The sequence below is a fragment of the Pezoporus wallicus genome, unplaced genomic scaffold, assembly GCF_028554395.1.
Source record: "Pezoporus wallicus isolate ANWC-B61680 ecotype Strahan unplaced genomic scaffold, APGP_CSIRO_Pwel_v1 contig_1035, whole genome shotgun sequence".
Classification (NCBI taxonomy): Eukaryota; Metazoa; Chordata; class Aves; order Psittaciformes; family Psittacidae; genus Pezoporus; species Pezoporus wallicus.
The window spans coordinates 1,656,547-1,684,285 of record NW_026636811.1 but is presented as its reverse complement, the minus strand read 5'-3'; the positions used below and the strand labels follow the sequence as shown (position 1 = coordinate 1,684,285).

The window sequence follows — 27,739 nt, the reverse complement described above, 5'->3', positions numbered from 1 at the left end:
TTCCCTGCATTATCCACCATGTCACTCTGAAATCCCCAATCTGATCATGCCTGGCTTAGTTTACCTTCATCAGACTTCCAGAAATTTCAACACAGCTAAAGAACTGCGCAGCTCTTTCTAAAAAGGGCAAGTCGAGTACACACAGAAAGCTTTAGTACAAAACAGGTAACTTGTCACTGTTAAAATTAACAGAAGCAGGATCCTGAAAATAGGAAGTGCCAGTCTGCCTTGAAGGTTAAGGCAGGGCAGGGAGTTCTTTGCAGTCTTTTGAATCATTCCTTCTATTACCAGAGAGAAAAAGAAATGTAAGTAGAAAGCGACCATTTCTCTGCTTTTAAGTAACTTTATTCTATTTTCTCGTATCTTATCAACTTATTTGGACTTACTTATTACTGCTTACCTTTATGAAACATACATCTCTGTTCTAAATAGCCCCAGTATTTTCAGACTATTTCTGAGTTTCTCTAAATTAAATTGCCTTTTTCTGAATGCTGAGAAATGACACAATATTGGAAGCATGAATCATATATCTATAGGGGGATGTATCCTCCACATTTCTAATGTTGTTTAACATTGTTTATTATTGGATCATTAAAGGCAAGAATTTTTATAAAGCTGGTTATAACAATTGCATTAGCATCCTGAACACTTACAAATAATTTCAAACCCTACAGCATGTATGGCAAATCCATACTGTTCAATTCCTTTGCATACTAGAATCTAACGATCTGTTGCATTGAAAGATCTCACATAACTTTTTCTAAGAGAAAGCAAAATGGTTAGTGAATTTTGTTAGTGGAGGAAAGCATTGCCTTTAAAGAAATAAAAGTCTAAGTCCCTTAAGCAGGCAGGAACATTCATTTCCCTAACACAGTCAAACCCAGTTTGATGTACTGCATTATAATGCATGTGCTCTATCACTGGTGGTGGTTTGAAAGAAAACCCCATCCTTTTTTTCTTCTTTTTATAAAGAAGAGAGGTAAACAAAAGGGAAGGAGAGGTAAACTGAAAGAGACTATCATCTTACGACTTCCCATTAGCATTTCCAAACATTTACTAATATTAAAGAACCCCCAAAATGCATGTTTAAAAATTTGCATCCTAGATATGGTAAGAGTGAGTCATTTCCCATTTGACAAATAAAAGATAGACCCATGAAGTCATGGCATTTTCTTTTATTTATACAGCAGCTGCTGCTGTTCTTCCAGCATCCAGGTTGCTGCCACAGAGAAGTTGGAATAGATTGCCTTTGGGAAATAAATGTTATGAAATTCATATGTAAGATTTCAGATCATTGTTATTAATCTTAAATTTACAAATATCCTTGGAGAGAAATGTATTTACTTTTGGAAAAAAGAAAACCCAACTTGCTATTGTATTCATTTAAAAAATAGTGGCTGTGTCTGCAGAAGAAGGAAAAGATTTAAGTACTTAATTCAAGAACTATTAAATTTCTTTCTTCGGGTGATTTTATGGATCAATCCACTAGTGTGCGCTGCGGTATAAGAAACGTTAGGCACTCACACATCCCCCCCAACTTCATTTACTCCCCCTAAAACAAAAACGAAAATCAAAACCTGGAGTGTGATTAAAACAGTACCAGCTTCTTTTTAATTAGCTCTTCTAGTATTGTTATTGTCTAATTTAAGTAATAACTACAGAGTCTAATTCACATTTAAAGTCACAATGTTAATATTTACATCAACTAAAACTCAAGCTAAAATAAAATCATGCCCGAAATCTAGCAGCCCTACTCTAAAGTGAAACCTTTTCATGATGCTCTAACTCTCCTATTGGAAATATTTTATAAAACAAGCTTTATAGCACAGCCTCTTAAGAGTATAAATAAAGAGATTCTATTTGCCCAAAATCACCAATAACAAGTTTTTAAAATGACTAGCTACTTATTTATGTGATTAAGGTGTCGCTATCATATTGCAATGCTGAAAGGAAAGTCATTTCATTTCAATGACAGTTTGTCCTGATAAACGAAATAAACTTCTACAGCTGTATTCTTTGTCATACTTTCAATTTTCCTTGGGACTTGCAAACATTCTGCAGTTACATCAGTTTAAATTGTTTATTGATTCCAATAGATTGTATAAACACTTTGGAAATATAGCTCAGTGACCTAGAAAGAGCCAGATCAATCAGACAACTTCTCAAGATTAATTTCAAAGGTGTTGTGTCGAGTCCAATCAAGGAAACAGAACCATTTTCCCTGTAATGTGACTAAAGGCATTTATTTTCTTCTATGAGATAAGGAATTTTTTTTTAAGGTCATACTGAAAATATCTACCTTGATGAAAAATAAAACCCGAAGAAAACAAACAAACAAACAAAGAAGACAAGCAGACAGTCTAGATCCTCTGCTAAAGATTAAAGTTGTTTTCATGTATAATTTTATCCATTAAGATGAAATACTCCATTAGAAGTACAAACAGGATACATCCCATGTACTGTAGTGAAACAGCAGCTTGCAAACTTGAGAGCTGTAATAAATAGGAATTTTCAAATGTCAGACAATCCAGTCATCCTCTTGCACATAGCCAAAATGTTAATATCACATTTCAGCAGGAGGTACTAATACATTTCATATCAGTAGAATTAATGCAGAAGCCTACTGCAGAATATTTGCAAAGCCTAGCATGACCCCTTCCCCCAACATTACACCTTCTAGCCTCTGAATAACTCGGTGCATGTGGCCTCCATGAAGAATTCATCAGCTTCAAAGATACAGACTTCATGCTGAGCAAATACACATACAAGGACAAACTAGCAGACGACGGAAATCAATTAAGTCCTGTAGTACCAGATTCTCAATTGGAAAGAACGCTACTGTAATTGGAGGAAAGAGGGAGAAAGAACTCTTAAAGCTAACTATAACCTGAAGAAAACGCAATCTGCAAGAACTTAAACATGGAAGAAGAGATTCTCGAGAAAGCCCAATATATTTTATTCTGAAAGAGAAGAGAAACCTCACAGATTTTATATCCAAGTAGGTACTTATGCAGCATTCGCTGTAAGTGGAGGAGTTGCTTTATTCTCATTTAAGAGCATGTGAAGTGGTAATTCAGTACAATGAACTTGGTTCTCAGTGTATACTGGTCTGTATAGAGGCACAATAGAAAGGTTGGGCTACACTTAAGAGTTTTACTGGTCTACTTAGTAAAGGATGCAATTTTGTTTTGCTTTCTCTTAAAATGACTGATGGCTATAAACCTTAGCGTAGATGCCGCACAGAAGTGGTTTAGAGACTATGTTGGTACATACCAGTTCCTGAATTGTAATGAAAATATGCCAACATATAAAAATCCTTACATTCTCACGGTATTTGAAGTGGAAGAAGTAGGCTGGTTTCACAATATCAGAATACTACTATGAGGCTGAAACAATTACACACAGACAAGGCCTTAAATCAAAGCACAGAAGCCTAAATATTTGGAAGCAGAAGCTGACAGCTTAGCTGTATACCTCTTCAGTAAGAAATGGGAAAAAAAAAAGAGTAAACAGTTCTCATCCTTTCTATATAGTTCCTCTTATTTTCACAAGCCCTGTTTACAGTTAGGCCTTCAAGCAGTAAAGATGCATTCAGTGTTGAGTTTTCACATCAGTAAAGGCTTTCTTTTCCCTTCTAAGTTTCAGATCTAGCCCTTAAAACTGTGATAGGATGAATCACCCTCATGTAAAAAGTGAAGCTTCTGAGATTTTAAGGAAGGCCAATACCCTAGCTGAGCAGTTGCCCCCCAAAAGGTTGAAGTTATGCTGGTACTAAATCATTAGTATGTCATAAATGGGCTGCACCTCCTTATTCCCTTTGGAAGCTTTTCCATTACTTTCTATCTTCTCTGAATTTATTAATTTATACACAAAACAGCTTTGACAGCAATCGATTTCAAATTTACTTACCACTGCAGCAAAATCAACCAATGAAGATGACAAATCGTGCAGATGTTGCTCAAAAATATGAAACAAGGCTTAGGCACTGCTCAGTTTTGCAAACTATAGTATGAAATAACTGATCTTCAAGTGCTGATTCCAGAAGTTAACTTAAAGAATGCAAAATAAGTACATTTCCCCAAAGAGGTAAGAGTGATAAACCCAAAAGATTCAAGAACAACCTCATTACCAAACTAAATTCAAAATAAAATCGGATATGATTACTTATAAATGACCAGAGACAGACAGGAAACCAAGTTGCATCCTCTCCCTATAGCAAGCTTTTTTTTTCCAAGGAAGCTAATTTTTTCCGTGTTCTATTTGTAGTGGAAACTTGTCAGAACTTAAATATATACTTTCACAGAAGTAAACCCTGTCTCAGCATGTATGCCACAGTCAAAAATACCAGATGAACTACCTGTGTCTGGATTTTACTCTGCAACAAAATTAGTACCCTAGATCCTGGGGTGACACATTTCAAAATCACTGAAGCCAAACCTTCTGAAAACTGGAGTTTTCAAGGCCTTCATGTAGGATCTAGTAGTTCATTAATATTTAACTATTAGGATCTATCATTATATCTATCATCAGTAACATCTAACAATCCTGGTATTTCCGTAGCACTTGGAAAAAGATAATATAAAAAGATGGTAGTAAAACAATAGAGGAATATTACAGAAGGGCATCTGATCCAGACAGTTAACCTCTGTCTTACTTCAAAGAGAACTTAGGTTTCTGTTAAATTTTATAGTGGATAAGATCACATATCTGAAGTGTAACCAGGAGAACATAAAAAAAAGACATTGAGCTGCAGTTCACTCTGGAAACAAAAGCAAAAGCCTGCCATTTCCAGAGTAAGAAAAAGAATCCTTTGATCCAAATGCATGAGAAGTAGCTTTGCCTCTCAACATAACAGAAATGGTCAAATACTTCTATGATTGCTATAGTCTCTTCAGAAAAGGATTTCTCTTGTGCCAGCACATAGCTCCATTCACAGGGCTTCTTGACCTTACAGAATCCATTTCACTACTTCTCCTTTTCTTTATAAAAGGTACTTTGCTGCAGGTTTCGGTGCTGCAAGGTAGGCTTAGCTTGTAAGTCCCCAGGAAAAATACCGTCTTCTAGGAGCGCATGAGGATGTATATACACCATGGATTTTGCTTTCCTGGAGCAGCACTGAGAGAATATAGTGCTAATGCTCTTTTCCAAAGCATATAGGATACCTATCTATACACAAAAGAATACTTACGTATGCTCAAACAACCAGACCATGGGGACAAGTCGACTGTATTCATATACTGCTGGCCACACATCATGGGCAGGAACTGAAGAGTGTGTATGTAGAACTGGTCTGCACACCAGCTAGAATCAAAGTGGGAAGTGGAGTTGTACAGCCACACTCTACTGAGAGTCAGTTTGCAACACCAGCAAATGTTAGGTGACCTAAATAATGAAAAATGTAAAACTAAAATATGAAAAATAAATATTCAAAACTTTGCTGCCCTGATTCAGCAGTAAATCTATTTACAGTTCTGCTTCTGGCTCAAACCCAGGGGAAAAGGGGAGAGGACTGTCCTTGTGGTCCCTCAAGCAAAGGGACTGGAAACTGCTAGAAAGGATACAAAAGGGCTCAGAGGACCTTATGCAAGACCCCATTTTCTGTACCTTGGAGAAGTATTTCAGTGACTTCACAGCAGCTGGCTCTGGCAAATGCTCTCAAGAAGACACATATTCACTTCACACTACTCTTTTTAAAGAGAAAAAAGGAAAAAAGGGAACTAAAGGTCAAGGTGGGGAGTCAAGTTCCATATTCACTCTGGGTTGACTAACATTAAAAATATAAGCCTGGATACGCTAAGCTCTTTGTCTTTGTAATTCAAAATAAAATTGAGGAAATAAACATCAAATACTGTGAGATAAGACTCTATATTCTTGCCAATACACTAACACTGATGTACTTTCAGTAGTACTCATTTTCTCTGTATTTCTATGATCTGAACAACAGCGTTTGCATGCATTTCCAAACATTGACCTCTGCTCCATGTTTGTCATTCCAAGTATAACTCTCAGTATACAGTCAGCTAAAACTGTTCTCTCAGCAGCATGAAATGAATTTTTTTGAGCCTATGCCCTTTACCTTCTCATTTTGATAATTTCCTGATGACAAAATTAAGTGCTTACATCTTTAACATAAAGAGTAACATAAAGAGATCTTACATCTCTAAAAAGCTGAGAACATTTGTTCTAATCAGAAGAAAAAAACATACTTTCACAAGATCACAAATCTCTTCTGAAGAGGGGCTCATAAAGAGAAAAAGCAAGAACATTCAGACAAATTCAAGATTAAGTGACAGATGACTAAATGACCATGCATGTAACAGCAGCTCACAACATACAAGACTTTCCTGCTATCAATATAAAAGACACTTCCAGCTTTAAATATAATGCATTTTAAAATGTACTCCCCTTCCCAAACGAAGTCCAGCTGGAAAAAGGATTAAAGAAGTCCCCATTACTGTATCTCTTCCCCAGACATAGGGAACTAATGCACTGACATTATCAGAAGAGAGTGGGGAGGTAGACAAGATGACAAAGAAGCTTCCTCCAAACCCCAGCTGCATCCTAATCTCTGTATAACAGTTCTCAAGAAATACTATTACACAGATCAACAAACAAGCAAGTTTTCAAGCAGAGGAAGATGTTAAAACACCAACTTGATCTTTATGAATATTAAAAATTCAATCCCCACCTGCCATCTGTCATTTTTCTTTTTAGAGAAAAAATCTGAGACAAAAAAGAACTAGGCTGTGTGTAGGCTATAAAAGGCACCTTGTGAGCATTGACTAACTGAGGTACAACCGGTAACATGGGTGAAACAGTCTGGAATGAGTGTGAACTAGCCACCAACGTACATCTCCAAGTAGGGCCTCAGAAAACACTTCAGCATTTAGGACAGGACATCAGTTTGATCCTCAACTTCTCCCAATTATTTTATGTATTTGCTTATTCAGGTCCAGCTTTGTATAAAGATTTTCTGCTCCCAGAAAGCCATCTAGTTACTTGCTAAACTGAATGTACAGTAGAGGCATTGTGCACCAAATACACTCAGCAGGAGGTAGGGAATACTTGCCTTGAAGGACTGGAGGAATTAAGCAAGAAAAAATCGGTTGCTTTTTGACATTTCTTCCATCTCACTCTCATGAGACTGAAGCTGTAAGACTTGCCCAAAATACTAACCCAGGGACTGAAATCCACTGAACTAAGGAATAATGGAAACTGTCTCCATCCCAACCTCACTGTGGTCAGTGGAGACTAATAAAACTAATTTAAATATAGCAATTAATAGATAACACAACTCCTGCAGAGACCCACACTTCAACTCAAACAAAACAAAATCTTAAGCTGTCAATTAATCGGAAAGATTGGAAAATAATACACTTACTAGATTAATGCTAGCCCAAGCATGTTTCACACACTAGTCATGCATCTGACTACAGCATAGCCACAAGTATGTGCTTACAAAAGGTTTCCAGGTACCTCCCATTAAGCCTATTTGACATGTAGCTACAGTCACATTCCTGAGATTCTAATTGTCTGTGAGACAATGATTATTTAAGTATTCTCTGTTTTAGATGGACATTTGGCGGCCTGAAATCTAGAGCTTCATTATTTCAGAGAAGGTTAGCAGCAGAGATGTCAAAGATCCTTTTCATTGCCGCATTATTCATTAAGCAGAGAGGGGATGGCAAAAACTGCACCTGAAGAGAAGTCAAACAACAATACAGGTGTTGGGGAAAGATTTTTCGGTCTCTTCAGCCTGCATACCTCCAAACATGCAAGCTACAGTCATGCAAGCACTGTTATAATCTGCTCATGTTAGTAACTCCAGAATTTCACAAACAAAACTAGGACATTACCTTTCCCTTAGAGAGGATCGATTTAGCACAGAACTTAGAGAATGCTTATGAAGTGCTGGAGATGCTGAGTGCTCTAATGAACCAGCAGAATGGGACCGTCTGTTGTCTGGAATTGAGATCACATCCTCATTGCAAACATCAGAGCTGCCAAAGTATTTTCCATGAGGAGATTTTGCCTGTAAAAAAACCCACCAAACCTTGCTAAATTTTATTATGAATATCAAGATGTAAACATTTCATATTTCTGTATTTCAAACCAAAAGGCTAAAGGTTGCACACACATGCAGGAATATCTGCCTGCTGCAGAAAGAACAAGGACCCTCATTTCATAGAAAGAGCCCTGGTCTAAATTAAATCAGCAAGTGTCAGAGGATTTTGCTGGTATCTTACACACCACCTTACGACAAAGGCTACTGTAACAGCCCTTTTATCACCTTGTCTCATTGCACAGTTTAAAGGCTTACCCTTCCCAGAAATCTCACAGATTCAGAATGATGCCAGAGAGTTTAACCTTAGTCTTCTCCTCAGTCTGATACCCCTTGTTTTTAGACTTTTTGCTCTCTCATGATTTGATGTTCCTCAAGGGAAAACTCAGGCCCATCTACTCATCATCTACTCAGTCTTCATTACACTCATTACTCCTTTCATGATTCCTCTTAACATGTAACACACCACTAAAAAGTCTCTGTGGGTTACCACCTTTTATCTGGCATGGAGACTTTTACAGGAGCTGTTTCCCAAACCTAAGGAAAACAAAAACCCACAACAAAACCAGACCAATAGTAATCAGGTTATTCATAAGCTCTTTCCAGGCTGCTGGGTTATTTCCTCTCAGCTTTGGGAAACAGCTCCTTTTAAACAAAGCTGTATTATATTTCTGGCAAGAAAGAGATACATTCTCTTCAGCCCTAATTTTGTGAGAATCACAAGTGATTAGTGGCATCAAGAACATGATGACTTAACCTGCAGCTATCTGCATAAAATCTACTGCTTCTAAAATCTGCTTTCCCACTGGGGGAGAGCAGAGGGATGTGGGAAACGATACGACTTTAAAATAGCCATCTTAAAGAAACAAAACCAAAAATACATATTTAGTATATTTAGTAGAATTTCCCTGTTTTCTCTACAGTATCTCATTTACAGACATGGAACAAGCTAGAAGTGGCACAATATATTAGAATTACATGGTAGGCAAAACTGCAATCCTTGGTAATAAAAGCTTAGAATCTGACAAAAGTGCACTTAATATATGGCAAGGTTTATCCTTATAATTCACCTTCTTTCTTCCTCCCTGTCATCATCAGTTTTCCCAGCCATTAGGAAATCCAAGAGGGCATACATAATTAAATGCCTAAACCCATGATTCCTACAGTACTTCAAGAAGACAGGCAAAACAACTAAAGGAGGATGGAAAGAATAAAACCCACCAAAACTAAGGGAACCCTGACATCATTCCTTAGATTCATGGAATATACAAAGCAGCTAAGATCTGAAAAAGGAAGGATGTGAAATAACAGAACAGTGACTTCCCAGTTGCACAAGTGCTACCCTTCTATATAATTCTAGAGTGGAGTTTGCTCTGAGAAGGACTGGGAAGGCAAACTGCCTTTAAAAGCTCTTCTATAGCCTTGTCACAAGCCTTAATGCCAAGGAGAAGCAAGGCCTGTACCTACAAGCACAAATATAGAGTGTTAAGTTTCATTTTTCTATGTGTAAATAAGCTGTCAGCAGGCCTAAACTGGGTTAGATCAGATTTAACAAACATATCCCTTTGCTTGCTTTTGCTACTACAGTAGATAAAGTTTCAAAAATACCTATGCAAGAAAATATGCAAGACAATCCTTCTCACTCACAGCTTCCCAAAAAACAGTGTGTAAACAGTAGTATTTCAGAGTACTCACTTTGGCTTTCCTGGGTCTGTAGCTGCCAAGAAGAGAAGAATCTGGAGAAAGAAAAAAGATGTATCCCAGAAGAAATTTAAAAAAAAAATAAAATAATCCAAATGTCCTCAATTTTATGAAATCTACAAAATAGCTTACCTCTCCTCCCAAACAATATTAAAGTTGTTGTAACTATTATTACTACTATTATTATTGTTGTTATTATACCCTCTGAATTTCTAAACAGTCTCAGAATATTTCAGGATATCACCTTCTTTAGCTGAAAACAATTCCCACATTTAATGGAATATAATATTTATAATAATTAACTGGTGTATGCAAGTGTCCTGGATTCTGTTAATCTATTAATTGCCTAAGTAAGTATAAAATCAGGCTCCACCATTCCCAAAAATTCTCATGCACATTACACTACCTTACTAATCTTCTCTGGACAAGCTTCCTTATGGCTCCTTTTCCCTCCTCTTATAATCTCTTAATTTCATCCCTCACAACTGATGCACAAACATGAGTATGAAGGCCATGGAAACATGTGAGGAAACTTATTAGGTCAATATTGGGTGAGGATGTTTCACCAATGTCAATACAAGACTCATCCCTGCGAGACTGACATTAAGTTGTATCTGCTTTATTGATTATTTCTACCAGTCTGTAGTGACCTAAGCTCAAAGAGGTACATCTATGCTGTACCACAATGTAAAGACACCCCTCTATAAGCTACCTGCACAAAAGCCAAAAGGACTAAACTGTACTGTCAGTATTAAGGTTTTTAATCCTAGGAATCTGTTTTGTTCAGAAGTTACAGTTAAGCTTCAAGACACAAGCAGGTAACCAGTGAATCCTCTCGAGGTAGATTCAGTGTTACTACAAAGAACAAATGTAAAATAACAAATTCACAATAATTTCCTACATAAAAACTTGTAATTAGTGAGGAGGCACAATAAGAACGAGGCAGAGCACACATAATGAACAAATACTGATGAGACGTGAAATACGTTGCCAGACATATGCAATAAAATCACGTTTTAGGGTACTTCTTTAAATTTCTGGTCTGACACTTCTTATTAAACTCTCACTTACTGACACTAATGAATGATGAAGCAGATATTGGAGCACATCCTGGATGCTCATTAATAATGGTAAGTCACTGATCCACTACTTACAAATACTGCTGAAATAAATACTCTTTTCTGAAGCAAAACAGCCCTTAAACTTCAAAATGATCAATACTCCAAGCCTGATCAACACACCTAGAGGCTGAGGTGCAGATTTGCTGCACTATGCAACTCATTAAAACAAGTGGAGTGAAAGAGTCCTCACCTGAGCTTTGCTATGTTCTACTCCTACTTTCATACTACATAGGACTACGTTTCAAGTTTCATGAAGTAAAGTAGTATTCAAAACCACCTTTTGCAGCAGTAGCTTATGCAGTATTCTTCCTTTTTCTCCATTATAGACCAACATTTCTGCAGAAAATAAAAGCATTACTGAGATATATAGTAGAAAATACTGACCATGGTCTGCCTTGTTCCAGGCTTCTGCTGCACTTTCTCGTGTATGACAACAGGTATGGAGTTTAGCACCAGGACTTGGTTGTTCAACCTGAAGCAAAGATACTGTTAAAATGATCAGTATAAGATGTACAAGTTCCTATTTTTTTTTTGGTTTTGTTCATAAGATCACATCCAGTCCTGTCTGAAATATACTATTTTTATTTAAATACTATTTGAAACTGATTTTACTACACTTTGCTTACATTATATATATTATTAACATTACTGAGCATAAACAGAAACAGTGCTAGGAAGGTCTAGAAAGCTCTGAATATCATATTGTTCAAAGAAAAAAAATGCAAATAGCTTCTCCTTCATCTATCATGTCTGCAGTTTTTGAACCAATTCTTGCATTTCATACTTAATCCAAAGAGTTCAGATGTCACAAAGTGAGATCTGAATCCCTTCCTAATTAAAAAAGTTACATTTAACATAATCTAATTTTAACCTTCATGTAAAACAAAATCTCCAGGCCAAAAGAGTCCTCGGCAGTAAAGCTGCCCTAAAAGAAGCATTCTCAATCTAGAAAGGCCATGAAAGTCAGGATACGGTACATTAAGAGAAAAGGTTTTTCTTTTTTTGTACAAATATAACCAAGCAATTGAATCAATAATCAGTGTTTAAAGATGCTATAATTAAACTAAACTTCACCTATAGATCAAAAAACTGAAGAATTGATTAAAAGGAGATAAAAGTAAAATATCTGAGAGAGAAATAAAGGGAGAGAATATGTTATGAATGCTTAATGGTTTATTAAGGCTAATCTGAATTTCTGAAGGTACCCATATGTAGAACAAAACTTGGAAAAGAGTTCTGAAATTTGACAAGATATTATTAATTCATTTGTACATAAACTAAAAAAAAAACACATAAATAAAGTGAGAAGCAAACTAATTAAACACTAAATTCTCAATGGCTTTGAGAAGTTTCCAGAATTGCAGGCAAATCATAATGTCATAGCAGAGAATCAGAACAATGCCATTTCTGCCCCTACACAGTCAAAGTGGTTTTCTAAAAAGAAAGGGTTGTTGCAATTATATGTAATACTAAAAGGGGGAAAAAAAGATACGAGAATATCATCCTCCAAGAGGATGTGAAATCTGCCCCCTTCATATTAAAGCACTTAAACACAGTTTCTTTAAATAAGTACCTAATTTCAGAGCAATTTTTCACATACGGTTAACAAAGTCCTTATGCGGGTGCTAAAGTCAGTTTGATTATGAACCAAAGTGTTAGTGTTATGAGTCAAAGTGTTAGAGATGTAGCTCTGAGCAGAGGAAGTGTTTCAAAGATCACAGGATGCCAACATAAAAAAAGTTGAAAGAGAGGAAGTGCAAATGTTCAGAATGTGACTAGACACTCTTTCTTTAAAGTCTTATTCAGGAATTTTTAATACCGATATCAATTACTTCCAAGCTGAATTTATACACCTATTATCCTGTCTAGTGCGCTGGAAGAAAAGAAATGGAGCCTTGGAGAATTTAACCAAGATATTCATGAAAGAATTTGATCTTTGTCTGTTACTAACGCGGATAAAAGAAATTTTATTTTAGTTAATTTTACATTTAAATCACTATGTGACAGACTGTTAAGGAGAGAAAAATTATTCATCTAAACTAAGAGCTGAATGAAATTTTGGAGCTATATTTAGTGAAAGAACAATATTTGATCTGAGCTTAAGCTGGAAGCACTTTGGAGAGAATACAAACCCGTCTAACTACAAATGGAGGTTTATCGGTATCTCTTCTGAATTCATAAGGACCAAGTTTTAAATGGGCCAGTCGTTGCCTGGCGTCTTGTGATAGCTCACACATTCGTCTTTTTGTGTATGGAGATGGAGAACGTGATTTAGAAGCTATTGTAGGCTGCTCGTAGCTCTTTGTTGCTAAGCTGTTCCTGTTTTTCTCAGGTGAAAGAGTATTTTTCTTTGGCAACTTTGTTTGCAATTTTCCATTTGGGGTTGAGTGATGTACCAAATTCAAATCATCCTAAAGTGAAAAAGAGAAATTATCTGCTTTGACAGCATGCAGAACAAAGATCACTGGAAATAATGTAGAGGGAACTGATTTCCCCTCATACAATTACAATCAAACAGCAATTTAAAATGCAGCAACATATTTTCCATTTTCTCTGAAACCAAAAGAAGGTTAAACCACACATTACTAGATGTTAGTTAAGGTAGAGTGTCTGATACTCACCCAATTAGCCTTCTTACACAGTTAGTGTACAGAGACTGTGAAAAAGTAAATTGAGTTTTGTCACAACTTCATTTCACACAAAGTTTACCTGGGTTGCACAGACATAGACTTGAAGCATTTTTTCATCTGTTTAAGCTCTTTTTAACCTTTTAGAACTCTCTCCCTTTACAATAAAGTATATAAATTGAACTAGAAGCCTGTTTAATATTTTAATTTATGTGCACCTCCCTTCCCACAACCAGCAAAGCCTATCTAGCAACCAGGGCTGACACCCCCTCCAAGTAACTCTTAACATCTTCAGTGACTGATTTCATATTCTGGGAAGCTGTTTCCAACACTAGAGTTTTGTTGGAAATACATTATAATTCCTTTGTAAACCCTAGCATTAAACGAGCAACCAATTAATCTACAAGCTTTATAGGTCAAGGTACTCTAGATTCTACAATTCTTACTAGGCTACTTAGTCAGCAGCATTTTATCTTTGAATACCACAGTACAGATATAATTAACTTTTTGTTCAAATTTGGCCCAAATTCACAAATTATAAAAGACAAAAAATAATCGTATAGCAAAACTCTTCTTCCTGTTGGAAATTCCTCTTCAAGCTTGAGGAAACTGACATTAGTCGTAAATCTGAATGTTGCACAAACTGCTTCAGAAGAACTCAGAAATGAAATGTCCAGCTTGACTTCAAGCCTTTTTCTCTATACAGAATCACAGGATGGTTTGGGTTGGAAAGGACCTGAAGATCATCTAGTCCCATGTCCGGCCATGGGCAAAGACACCTCACACTAGACCGTGTCACCCAAGGCTCTGTCCAACCTGGCCTTGAACACTGCCAGGGATGGAGCAGTTACCACTTCTTTGGGCAGCCTATTCCAGTGCCTCACAGGGAAGAACTTCTGCCTAATGTCTAACCTAAATCTCTCCCGCTCAAGTTTAAACCCACCGTCCCTTGTCCTATCCTCTGTCCTTGATGAAGAGTCCCTCCCCAACATCTTTATAGGCCCCCTTCCGATACTGGAAGGCTGCTATGAGGTCTCCACGCAGCCTTCTCTTCTCCAGGCTGAACAGCCCCAACTTCCTCAGCTTATCTTCATACGGGAGGTGCTCCAGTCCCCTGATCATCCTCGTGGCCCTTCTCTGGACTTGTTACAACAGTTCCATGTCCTTTTTATGTTGAGGACACCAGAACTGCACACAATACTCCAAGTGAGGTCTCACAAGAGCAGAGTAAAGGGGCAGGATCACCTCCTTTGACCTGCTGGTCACGCTTCTTTTGATGTAGCCCAGTATACGAGTGGCTTTCTGGCCTGCAAGTGCACGCTGCTGGCTCACGTTCAGTTTCTCATCAACCAACACCCCTAAGTCCTTCTCTGCAGGACTGCTCTGAATCACTTCTCCGCCCAACAACAAAAGAGGCTGAGGTTGTGCGTTTGTTTTTGCATCAACACAGTGTGAATCTGGCATCACTCGGACTATTCATGCCAGTATCTTTCTCACTCCTGCACTAGCACTTGTGCACCTGTAGCGAGCTGGAGTATGGAACTGGCCCAAACAAACCCAGACCTAATTCTCTAAGCTTAATTTCAATTTAATCAGAAGTAAGCTGTGCTTCTTCTGGCTTGCACCAATTGTGAAACTAGACCTTCACTGCAACACATACAAATTTTATATGTCATTCATAACATATTAAATATTTTTAAGGACATTTTAAATTTTAAATCAAACTGAAGTTAGTTTTCTGACAATTACTGTTTTATTATTTTTTTAAATTCTTTATCTAAGTGTCTCAATACATTTTGTTTGCTGAATTTGGAAGAAACTTCTCAATAACTAATTAGAAATGCCACAAACACTTCCTTAACCTTCTCTGCATGCAAGCCTTCCCGACAACCATTCCATTTTAATGAGGCTGAACAATTTTTCCAGTACTACAGCAAAAAACAGGAGGACATACAAATAACTTTACATGACAACCTGTGCCAGGAAACCCAATCAAAATTCCAATCCATGAGACCAGAGTAAAGTGCTACCAAATGACTGAACACATAGGAGATCTTTTTTCCCCCTAGTCTCTTCAGCTAGTTCAACTTTGCTTGTTGCAGAAGCAGCATTTCCAGATTAATACTGGTGACAGCCATTTCAACAAAAAAATCTTCATTTTTTTCATCTTCATTACAGTTACTGATACTGTTACGGAAAACAATTAAATTAATTGGTTTGGTTTTTATAAGATACCTTTTCTGACTTCACCTGGCTTTCATTGTCCTTAATTTTAAGTGTCAGTAAGAAATGGTGAGAAGGCATCTTCCCACCTATAAATACACCGGGGATTGACACTTCAGCTGATCATAGAACACAGCAGCTGATAATTGTTTCAGATTCAAGGAACTCTCAGCGTTTGCTGTCATGCACCGAGCCCACTCTTTACTCATACTTGATTAAAAATTTAATCAAGTTGTCAAGCACCCATGATAACTGCTTTAACCACAACAAAAGAATGAGAAAAGTTTGAAGTGAGCAGCACATGCAAAAATTGGACGCAAGGCTATCAATATTAAATCTAAAAATTAAATTGCAAACAATTAAATTATGCTAACCTGTATGTGACTCCTTCCTGAGCTTAACAGGCTTTCTGTAATAAGGGAGCTTGTAGAAAATCTCAGTTTTGGTGCAATTCCCTAAAAGAGAGACAATAATTGAACATCAAGCTCCAACTCAAGATAAAGGGTATCAAAGAGGTAAATGTCACCTAATGTAACAAACCATTCCTAATTTTCAGCCATTTCCTTTGTTAATTTCAGCCTTTAATAAAGATAATTAGAAAAGACAGAACAGCAATGGTAAATGTCAAGATGCTAACATTTGCATTTCTGACAATTCAATTACAGATGATTATATTGCTTTCGTACAACAATTAAGGTCTGACTTTTATTTCAACACATATCTTAGTCAAAAGCACTTTCAAAGATTTTTCATGCCATGCTATATAGCATCAATAAAAATTCCAGTCATGCTCTGGAAGTTTCATTAACTCTAACTTTGGAAACTTATTTATAAACAGCCTCAATTGTGCAATCTTTTTTGGTAAAAACATACTGAAAATTGGTCAGTTCCACTGCAAATTACCATCAATTTGTAACAGTATGATTAAGAATACTCTTTATTCTGTAACCATTAGATCAAAGTCTGATTTCTATGGATTGTCTCCCATGTTCTATAACCACGTTTCACTTTCGATTCCCTCTTACACATGTGGCTGGCAAGAGGCAGCTTACCAATTTAGAATCAGTGAGGTCCAACTGGACCTCCTGGACAAGCAGCACACTTGTACTAATGGCTAGCAGATTTATCTGTCTTTATGTGGCTAACAGTTTCTGTTCAACTCATCTTTTTTTACTGCAGCCACGTCTAGAAACATAATACCTCCAAGAGCTCTGTCTGCTGTGAAATTTATCTAGAATTGACCAACGTATACAAATGTACTGGGTGTAAATGGCAGAGATTACAACACACAAGTTGAGTGACATTAAAAAAGTCATAAAAGAACTAAAGGCCACATATGCTATAAAAAGTGGGGATCACCTATGTGCATCTTATACAGCTCTGCAGAAGCAAAGACAGAATCAATCATCCCTAGAACTTTCTCCCCTCTCTCCTTTCAACACAGAGAGAGTTTGCTGCTCTGAGGTATCTGTGTGCATCGGCATTTGTGCACATGAATGCACAAAATCACCAAGAAACAAAAAGGTGCTGGTCTGTTTGTGACTCTGCCCTCTGTTCTTAAGAATTAGCAGGAACTTCGTAAGTGAAGTCTACTGCTGAACCAAACTGTCCTCTACTACCAGACTGAACACACACTGATTTCCCACAAGGGAATATGATCTGACTCCAGGTTAGATTACAGAAATGAAATGACAAAAATACCACGAAAGCTCAGTCATAACAATTAACTGAGCCCAGGATTCAATCAAGTCAAGTTATGGCACATAACAGAGACTTTAAAGCTGACCGTCTTTAATCAACTAATTTTATTACAAATGAATTGTCAAATGCTATCAACAATTTAAAAAAGGACATATCAGAATTAGTAAGTCTTCTATAAAAAGCAACAACTGAGCACCTATTGCTCTTACAGAGACTGGAAATGGTTAAATGCTCCTACCTAAAATAAAGAAATAAATCACACAAAACTATGTCTTCTTCAAAGAAATGGTTTGTGGACAGCGGATACAGGATGGCACTGGCATAGACAGGCAAGGAGATGTCAAAAGTAACTTATAGGCCAAAAGCAATCAGAGAACTTCCATTTTCTGCAGTTCCCAAACTAGGAATTGCTGAAGGGTATTCAATACAGCATTATGAAAAGACTGCCATATAGCCCCAAAGATATCTGTAAATGAAAATCCAGCCAGAAGGTTTTTGGGATCTGTTCTTCTGCCTCTGGCTTAGTGGTGTCTACAGCCCTGATCAGGCTTGTCAATCCTTCTGTATCAGCCATTAAACAGAAGTGATAAGGATTTAATAATAATTTGCTCATAGAAAAAAAATTAAAGCTGGTTCATATTTAGAAGAACACAAGTTAGAAAACAAGTCTAATATGTGCTTTGATTGCCAGGAGAATAAGTACAAGTTTGTAGCACAAAAAGGTATATATGAATATAATAGAACACCTTGCATTGGTTTGCTAATGAAAGCATAGCTAAAAAGAAACTGCTTTAAGTAACATGGCAAATACTGCACGAGGGTGGGAATGGAGATAAGACCATCTGTAAGAAGTCATCAGCAGTCAAGGCTTAAACATATTCTGAAAGGCAAAGGTTGCAGAGAAATACAGAAGAGGCAGCAAAACCTCAGCTGGGCAACACTGGACCAGGAGAGATAACTCGAGGCATGTCCTGTATGTGTATTGTGTTTGTAAGCCTCGTAAGACATTTAGCCAGAGACATTATCAGACAAGTGCCAGATTTCTGGAGGAGTTCTGATCCTCTAAACTCGGGATTCCTTCCAACTGGCAGATTAGCAGTGTTAATCAGACACTGCTTGTCACTGCCTATCTGAACTCCACAACCGTAACCCTGCTGTTGCTACCTTTATTTTCTTTTAATAAAAGACAAATTTATTGGCAATCAAAGTGCTGCCGAGGCACAGCTGTCAGTCAAAAATACTCAACATCTCAGCTAGCTATAAATAACTTTTCATGAGGGAAGAACATGGCTTTGACTGGCATAGGAATAATGTGAGGGTTCTCATGACCTTGTTTAACACTTTTGCCTTTTGCTTAGCATTCACATTCAGTGCTTGGTGTGGACAGAGTTAGCAGGAGACACTTGCCAGTAAAGATTAAGGAACATTAGAAGATGGAGGCATTTGAGACTGCACTTCTACTAGAGGTAAAAATTCTTTCACAGCTATCCCATTTGGCAAGCAAGGAGAGGAACCACAAGTTCTTTTTGGGAGCATCCCTCCAATTCCATCTAACACAGATTCTTTATTATTCAGAAAACTGGGGTCAGTGTGCCAAATTCCTTTCTTAAACTGTTTCTGTGATGGAGATAGTATGGAGCAACAGCTGCTGCAGTCCTCGTTCCAGGGCAGAGATGGATTTCATTTACACTGTTCCCAAGGACATGGAAGCACATTTCTGTCTTACATCTGTCTTACACTTCTTAAAGCTACTACAGTGTCATCATTCAGCTACACATCCAAATGACTCTGATCACATATTCTAGAGCTCACAAATTACAGCACCTTCTCTTTATTAGAAAGTACCTAATTTTTGTATTCAAGACCTCAGTCCAACAAACTTCTTTATTGGTTCTGCTTCTGCAAAGATTCCTCGTATTGCATTTACAAAAAATCTGAAACCATTTTGCTAATACCATCTCATATATTACTGCCTCTCTATCTGTGCTTTTCCAATATTAGGAAAGTACCTATTCTACAAGTAATATGAAAGCAATACAGTCCCATCCCCTCTCTTGAGACACCAGTAACACGCATAGGATAAGCCATATCAAAGAATGCTACGGTCAAAACCCAATTTTGCTATTTTTGCAGGGACAGTTTAAGCTGCTGCAGAACCATACATTTTGTATCACAAAATCACGGCTTTAATTCATTTAAATGTAACACAGCATTAGACAACAAATTAGCACTTCTAATTGCAAGTGACTGGGCAATTTCCAAGTTGCCCTTGTAGGGGAAAGATTATACCAGCTAAAAGGTACCAATGACCTTTAGTCATAATTTTCCTCCAGACATGAGTTTTCAATCCAATCACAATGGACAGGGTAAGTAAGCCCCTATTTTCCCAATTCAAATCTCCTGCCAATCCACCAGTAAAACCTAATGAAAATAGGATAAAACAAGCCACAAAACACACCTCCCACATCATCACCTTCAAAGTGCCTTCCTGAGTTATTCCACCAACGCCCAAGATTCAACAGTCAAACTCTATGAAAGGGCAGTGTGATATGAATTCATTTTCATTTACTACGTACTTGAACTGTTATCTCCAGAAAATTAACATTAATTCATTGCACTCATTCTGCCAATTAGTTGTCATTTATCACAGTTTTTTTGAAACTGTAGAAAAGGCAAGTCACTAAACTAGTGTGAATGGCCCAAACTTAAGAAACAGGCTTTGGAACTGAAAAATAATCATGCAGCACTAAGCTAAATTTCAGTTCCTTACTGTTTTCATGGCACTTCAGAGAAGCCCACAAGTCAGATGACATAGCACTATATATTTGTGCTGTCATTGTCTTAAACAGTACCAGAAATGGTCCAAAAAAAATCCTACAAAGGCAGACTGAGGAGGAGGGTTACATGGTTTTAGTGTTGAGAACTGTGAAGTTGGTGTGGTATTTCCCTCTTCTCTTGCACCCCTTCCACTCCCAACTGCATCATGGATTAAATTGTATGGAAGCCATGTCATGATGCCACACTGCAAACCAAGTGGAAACTAACTTTTTCTCATTGAATAATTTCTTGAAGCATTTTGAAAAGGGATTATACCTTCATCAAAGTTCAACTGTGAATTTGTACATTCAACACCTGAAATGGCAAAATCTGTCAGAAGTAATCACTTTTCATTTGAAGTAGTTCAAGGGGCTTCTTCAGTGGAACACACTGTATCATAAATACAATCCACAGATATTCACTCACTGTAAAAGAAGAGGACCTCTTCATTAAAATCTCACGATCAAAACCATGGTGCCCATGGGTAAGCTTAGGGTCAGGAAACAGGAAATCTCTTGTATTTTCTTCATATGTAGCTAGAACATTTCCTACTAAAAAGAAAAATATGTACCTTAATTGGAAAATAGACAAAGTGACATAGTACAGACACCATGCACAAGACCATACTGAAACTCAGCAAGTTTTGTTCTCTACAAATTAACAGCAAGGCTCTAAAACTCATATCACACTGGGAAATAACCTTATCAAGTTAAATCAGCAGCAGTGTGCAGAATCTACTCTGAAAGTATGATTCATAATTACTGGAAAAAATTAAATAAGATTGTCTTAACTGTTCTGTAAGAGAAGTCTTCTATAGGCAATTCTTAAGTAGTTTTCCCCTTTTTTTCACTTCCATGCCACAGAAGAAATCAGTATTCTTTTTTTTATGGCAGCAAATCCCTTATCAAAAGCTGCATCATTCCATATTACAGAATAGTAGTAATAGCGGGCATAGTAATAAGAAAGAAATGCAAGCAACATCAAAATAATTATTCCAAGATTTTGTCACTATCCTGGTTTACTACTTCTCTTAAAAAACTATTTTCTTTAGGGGAAAACCTTGAACTTATAGTACAAAAAAAATTAAAAACTGTGCTATTGCAGTCATCTTATCAGCTTATGTTGGGCTGACCCCTGAAATTTAACTCCTTACGAAAGATCTTTTACCCTCCCACAACAAAAATCTGTGTTTAGTACATTTCTTCACGTAAAGAGCCTGGTGAGTCACCCAAGAGAAGAAACTGCTTCCTTGAAAGTACTAAGGACAGGAGACAGCGAGCGCTTTTAATACCAGTTTCCAAATGAGTCCTCTTTAAAACTTGACTTTATTTCCAATAAAATGCAGATTTACATTATTCATGGGAACACTTGAATTTCATTAAAATGGATTTTTATAATCACACAAACCAATAACAGAAGTATGACAAATCGCTATTTATTATCTTCATATATCCCAAGAGACCTGTAATACTTATAGTGAGGATAAGAGTTTTCCCAATGGTCACCATTAAAATGGAAGTAAAAAAAAGTGTCATTCTGAGAACAAGATTATGCACTCTGAAATTTCATAGACAGCCACTTTGCAAGTGAATTGTGATGCAGTTAATTAGTGTGCACTGGATGAGTTCAGTTTATTTTCCATTTTTAAAATATTATCACTTTCCTAAGCTTGAGTATGGTACATTTCAATATTCAGTTATTATTCTCTTTCAAGAATGAGATCCTCTTGATCTATTAACATTTTATATTCAGAGGACTATTTGTTGAAGAGCCTTCTATGTTGTTTGCATCTTGGAAGAAGTGATTGTGCTGTAATGGGGCAATGTCCTCATGGAAATTCACCTACTAAACTGCATAATTTATGAAGAGACTGATACAATACCTGGAGGAACAAGCTGTATTAGTTCAAGTAGTGTTGTGTCAACTAGAAAGGGAAAAAGTTTTTTCATGAGTTAAAAAATACAAAATGGAAAGTAATTCTCCCAGTCAAACCCCAAGAAAACTGGCTCACTGATTTAAGCTCCACAGCACTGTACATAGCTGAACTACCTCCACTACACCAACAATAAGAGGAAATTAAGAACAGTTTGCATAATACCACAGATGAACACAATGGCATTAGCAGTGTACAAATGACAACTCTAAATTTGACTTAGAACTTGGTAAGTCCCATCTGCTGCCAAGTTTGTCCTTCCTTTTAAAGATGAAGCAAACTTTGCTGCCTTTTCATAGAACTCCCAATATGAAGGAGCATATTTGTGGAGTCTGAGTTCAGTGTTGTCTCATTACAATTCATTACGCTCCACATGTGGCAAGAGATAATTTTCTTAGGAAGCAAAATGAGCAATTTTACAAAAAACAAAGGTTTATGCTTATTTGAAAATTAATAATAATAATAATAAAAAAGATCAGATACAGGAATCTGTTATCTATCTGGATAACCCGCTGGATTTTCCATTAATTATGACTTTTTACCCTTTTCCTGTTCTAAAGCATGTAGCACACATTTCTTGAGGCATTTTGTTAGATAACAGTATTTTGGGTAAGTCACTAGTATTCAAAGACAGCAAAAAAACTCTACCTGCACTGGCCAGGAATCTTCTGTTCTGAAAACCCACTAATGTTACCATTCTACTTACTTAGTACATGATATATTACATTGGTTACCCACTAGCTTTTCAGAGAACAGGCTCCTGACAGAAAAATTATCACATACTTTAATCCCCAAAAAAGTCTTTGGGGCCTATAAATGCATGACATTAATGCATACAACATAGTAAAGATAAAAAGCAGAACCTACGTTCCAGTAACTCCACAAGGTCTCCAGGATCAACTATATCAGCGAATGTCTGGAAAAGAAATTAATAAAAAGTAATAATGCACCAAAGTAATCAGATAGACCTCTAGGGAAAAAGAAGTTAAAAAAAAAAACCTCTAAAAGACAATATTCTCCCTTGCCAAGATGGTTGCCAAGAGTCCTATCCCCACTGGTAAAAGAAAGGAAACTGAAATTATCATTTGGCACATGATCAAATTCATTGAAAGCTAGCAGCTCTTGTCATATGCTTTCTAGCCATTCAGGGTTAGCTCTCCATATTTTAATTAGGAGGTATTGTGAAGAGCTGAACACATAGAGAGAAGTATTGTCTGAGAAAATTTTGAAAGAGAAATTGCTGAATGTACTAGAATTCTGATAGATGAAAAATATGTTCTTTAATATATTTACACCTTGAGCTTTATTTCCATGGAAGTGACTATTCATGTACAGAGTACTGTTCAGTGCTTTTTAAGCTGAATCCCATGTGAAATAGGTGGCAAGGAATAAGAGAGGATGATGCACTGGATATTCAGTAGGTAACAGATTTTCCTCTAATTCAGTACAAAAGTCTCAGCAGAGTGGTGCAGATCACTTTCAAGGTACCAAGCCACTAAAAAACACAAAGTACTGGTGCTGCACAAGTATCTAGACCTGAGCAATAGCTATTTGTCAGAAGGCAGATATTCTCAGCTTGCTTGTTCACCTCTTTTGTAAGCAGATGGATCCTGGTGTCCTCCCCTAAATTAAACTGAAAACAGTATTCAGTACATCTCCCTTAAGCAGTTTGTGGTATGTTTGCCTTTAAAGAACTATGGTCTTTTCTACACTTCAGTAGCTGGTGAAATTATCATTGTTTGTATCTTACCCACATCACCAGAGCACCACTGATGTTTACTCAGTCTGGTTTTCAAAGTGCTGGGGGATGCTTAAAGGAAAAGAACTAGAAAGGGCAAAGTATTATTATTCATAGGTGGTCCAGAAGCCAGATCATATCTGCAAGATACTGTGTTTCATTATCCCTGTGGTACTAATAATGAAGCTAGCAGGGACTCAGAATAAGTAATAAACAACTATAAATTAGAAGGCCAGAGTACCAACCTGGGAATTCTGGTGACAAACCATGAGAAAAGTATCTCAAAGGGAGAAAGATGTCACCAAAAAGGCCCGAGCTACTATTCTGTCTTTCTACTAAATTAAATTAACTTTCCTGTATTGTGTAGCCTTTGTTCTTCAACTTGCCATAATTTTTAAAACAACATTCAGTTCCTTCCAAGCCAGGAGAACAGGCACTGAGAAAGGACAGTTCACAGAAGAATGAACAAACATCTAAAAAGTCTCAACATACATTATAATCTGTAGCATGCAAAAATCTTGAGTAAAACATGTGGATAATATACACACACACCTCCTGTGTGCTGAAAAAAAGCAGGCATTATAATACTGTGTGTGACTCCTATCCTCAGTGTGACTGCATGTGCCCAGCGGTTTTGCAGTGAGTTTCTGTGGAGTTTGGGATAGGTTTTACCTGGCTCGTACTAGCTATTGACACTATCTTACCTTCTCAAATACTAGTTTTTCTTGAAAGAAGAGTGGAAACGCTGCCGGGACACATTGAGTTTTTTTGTGCTGCCCAAATACAGAGACACTGAGATAAAGTTCCTCTTTGTCTTTCAGCAGTACTCCGGGACAAGTTATCTGTAAGAGTAACACATTCATTAAACAACCTGAACTTCAGAAGTAATGGCTGTTTCCAAGACAAAAATGAAATGGTCAAGTCCGAAATGGTTGATTTCCAAGAGTCAGATTATAACAGACTAGAGTGAAAAAAAATCCTTTCTGAAGCAATTCTGTTTTTACAGAAAAATAACTAGGAAAAATGATCACCATTTTAAAATAATCAGGACCAAATTCTTCTCACTGTAAGTAAACATACTCCAATCTTCAACCACAAGCGAAACCCGGCATCTCAATCTCAGGTTAATACGTTTAAGGCATAGACTAACTATACCAGAGTTAACCATCAAGGGTCACATGAGGTTCTATATGGAGTCATGTTGAATAAGGTCTATGTGATGCCAAGACACAAAGAACCTTTCAAATTTTAGTCTAGCTGCAGAGAGAATGACACTGGTAAATGTACATATTTAGACATTTGTACTCTGTCCAGTCACCAAAAAAGGCAAGTCTGTTTGCAAACATTTTATTAACTTTGTCTTCTAATGAGTAAATAAGAAAAAACAACTGTTCTGTTACTGTAGTGATAGGACAAGGGGTAATGGGTTAAAACTTAAATAGGGTAAGTTTAGATTGGATATAAGGAAGAAGTTCTTTACTGTGAGGGTGGTGAGGCACTGGAATTGGTTGCACAGGGAAGCTGCGAATGCTCCATCCCTGCCGGTGTTCAAGGCCAGGTTGGACAAAGCCTTGGGTGACAGAGTTTAGTGTGAGGTGTCCCTGCCCATGGCAGGGGTGTTGGAACTAGATGATCTTAAGGTCCTTTCCAACCCTAACTATTCCATGATTCTATCAGACACTTACTTAGCACACAAAGTTTCACCTGAGAAGTTTGGCCACCATGCAGGGTATTCAAGGCAGGGAAGGGTCCTCATTAGGCTCCCTGATACTGCCACTTAACTTTCCCTGGACAATTCTTATTCTTTAAGCAAGAAGAAGTTGGTGTGTTTTCAAAGCTCTGATGAACATTAGATCTTCTTTCTTGAGTTTTCACTGCAAGGATGTACAGAACTTACTGTAAAACTATCTGCTGTTTTCTTCCCAGCCATGTGATTTTATTCTATTAGCCAGCCAGAGAACTGTCACCTTTCAGTTCAGTTCTACTGTTCACTTTTTATCGCAATACAATAAATATGAGGTTACCTCTTCCAACATAAGGTTGCTGGTGAAAGTGCTCAGACTTTCAATTGCCAGGTAGAAAGACAAAGGAGGAGAGTGACAGGAATGAAAATAAATTCTTTGCTTACATTTTCCTACTCCCAAATGAATGTTTTACTTGAGAAATCCTAACCAGATTTAAAAGAAAACTGTATAAATAGCAGAAGAACAGCCTCAGGTGAAAGAAATAAGAGAAATCAATGTGTGATGGATTATTATAGATATAGTGTAAGAAAAAAAAAAAAGTGCTTCTACTCATAAAAATCCGAGGAGGAAAAAAAAAAGGGTTTCCACTCTATGTAAATGAGGGCTTCGAATCTGCAAAAGAACTGCCAGAGTAATAGATATCCCAGTTGAAACAGACTGTCAAGCATGAAACAGCTTGTATGACACTCATGCAGTTGCAAGCGTGAATAGCAGAGAGTGAAAGAGACAGATTTCATTCATAGAAAGCAAGATCCTCCAAACTACATACTACATGTCATGTTAGCTTAGTTCTTGCTTTTCCTCTTGACACTTCTGTAGAATTGACTATCATTTTTAGCTGGGGTTTCGTGCCTTTCACCTTAGAGAATGCAACCAATATCTGCCTATTTATTGAAATGAAAGGTTTGAAGACATCAGAGAGGACAAAACTGCAAATAACAGGTGCCATTTATTCTGGCTATCCTGCAAAAGAAGAATAATCCTTACAAATTGTCATATGGGGCAAGATAAAACATGTGGAAACTTGTGCTTTTACTACCTTTGAGATAAACTGCACAATTTGCTGCCTTGGCTGGAACAACAGATCTACATGTTCATGTGACTTTAAAACAGCTCCAAAAAACGAATGACACATGTATTCCTGCAGTTCATGAAATCTATTTTGTAATATGTGATGCATGGAGCTTCACAACACTTAGGAGATAAATTGAAGCTCTTATCTGAGTGCAAACTGTTCAGGCGGGGACCATTTTAAAAACTGCCATAGTATTATCTATGGATTAGCTAAGGAAGAGGGATATCAATGCTGCAATTAACTGATCTTACTACTAGCCAGGAGGTCTATGATGAATGCCTAGGACAGCATTACTCTGGACTTCCCTGCAGCAGTTTCCAGGAGGATGGAAAACGTGTACTAGCCTTATTGCTGGGACATCACAAATAGCCATAAAGAAATCACTGAATTCACAGAAAGCTCCACCTGAACAGGAGGAAGAAATTTACTGTGAGGGTGACTCAGCAATGGGAATATGTTGCCCAGAGAGGGTGAGGAGTCTCCTTCCCTAGAGATATTCAAGAGCCATCCAGAGACAATCCTGAGTAGTGTGCGCTAGGTGACCCTTCTAGCCTCAACCATTTTGTGATCTCATGGAAAGGAACAGAATTCTACTGATCCACAACTCCCTATGGCATCCATTTGTCACATGCAGTTCTAAAACTGTAGCTGCCTATGTAACCAATGACAAAGGCAGGCCTGGAAAAATACCTTTAATTGTCCATTACCATCAAAACAAAGAGCTCCCTGTGAAGGGCCATGGCCAGTATTAACTTCTGCTGAGTGCAAGCTTCCAGAAAGAATAGCATTTTGGACTTAGAGTTGCAAAAATAATCGTCTCCATGTGAAGATATTTTAGTCTCCTTACCTGACAGTAATCCACAATGCTATTAATTCACCTCAGTGCTTAAGCTTTACCTACCTTCCCTGCTGCATTTGTGAATTCTCCATGTAGCAATGACATGAAGAATAATGTGAATTTCATTCTGTTCCTACATGAGCAATCTAAATGCCAGC

At 37.2% G+C, this 27,739-nt stretch overlaps 1 protein-coding gene across 6 annotated transcripts in view; it reads right to left on the bottom strand.

The window, feature by feature from the left end:
* Positions 1 to 27,739, bottom strand: part of SPATA6 (spermatogenesis associated 6) — a 47,028-nt gene that overhangs the window by 16,276 nt on the left and 3,013 nt on the right. For 5 of the 6 annotated variants that reach the window (XR_008971268.1, XR_008971269.1, XR_008971271.1 and 2 more), the window contains exons 2-10: positions 24,628 to 24,765; positions 23,053 to 23,101; positions 22,135 to 22,176; positions 20,679 to 20,803; positions 16,109 to 16,189; positions 13,017 to 13,295; positions 11,269 to 11,356; positions 9,758 to 9,798; positions 7,857 to 8,032 (exon numbers count right to left, since the gene is read on the bottom strand). Coding sequence is in view for 2 of the 6 variants with exons in the window: in XM_057401800.1 (XP_057257783.1) it covers positions 7,857 to 8,032; positions 9,758 to 9,798; positions 11,269 to 11,356; positions 13,017 to 13,295; positions 16,109 to 16,189; positions 20,679 to 20,803; positions 22,135 to 22,176; positions 23,053 to 23,101; positions 24,628 to 24,765 (1,019 nt within the window). In the remaining 4 variants the exon portion in view is untranslated. The remainder of the gene's footprint in view (positions 1 to 7,856; positions 8,033 to 9,757; positions 9,799 to 11,268; positions 11,357 to 13,016; positions 13,296 to 16,108; positions 16,190 to 20,678; positions 20,804 to 22,134; positions 22,177 to 23,052; positions 23,102 to 24,627; positions 24,766 to 27,739) is intronic. The other variant, XR_008971270.1, reaches the window with a different exon arrangement.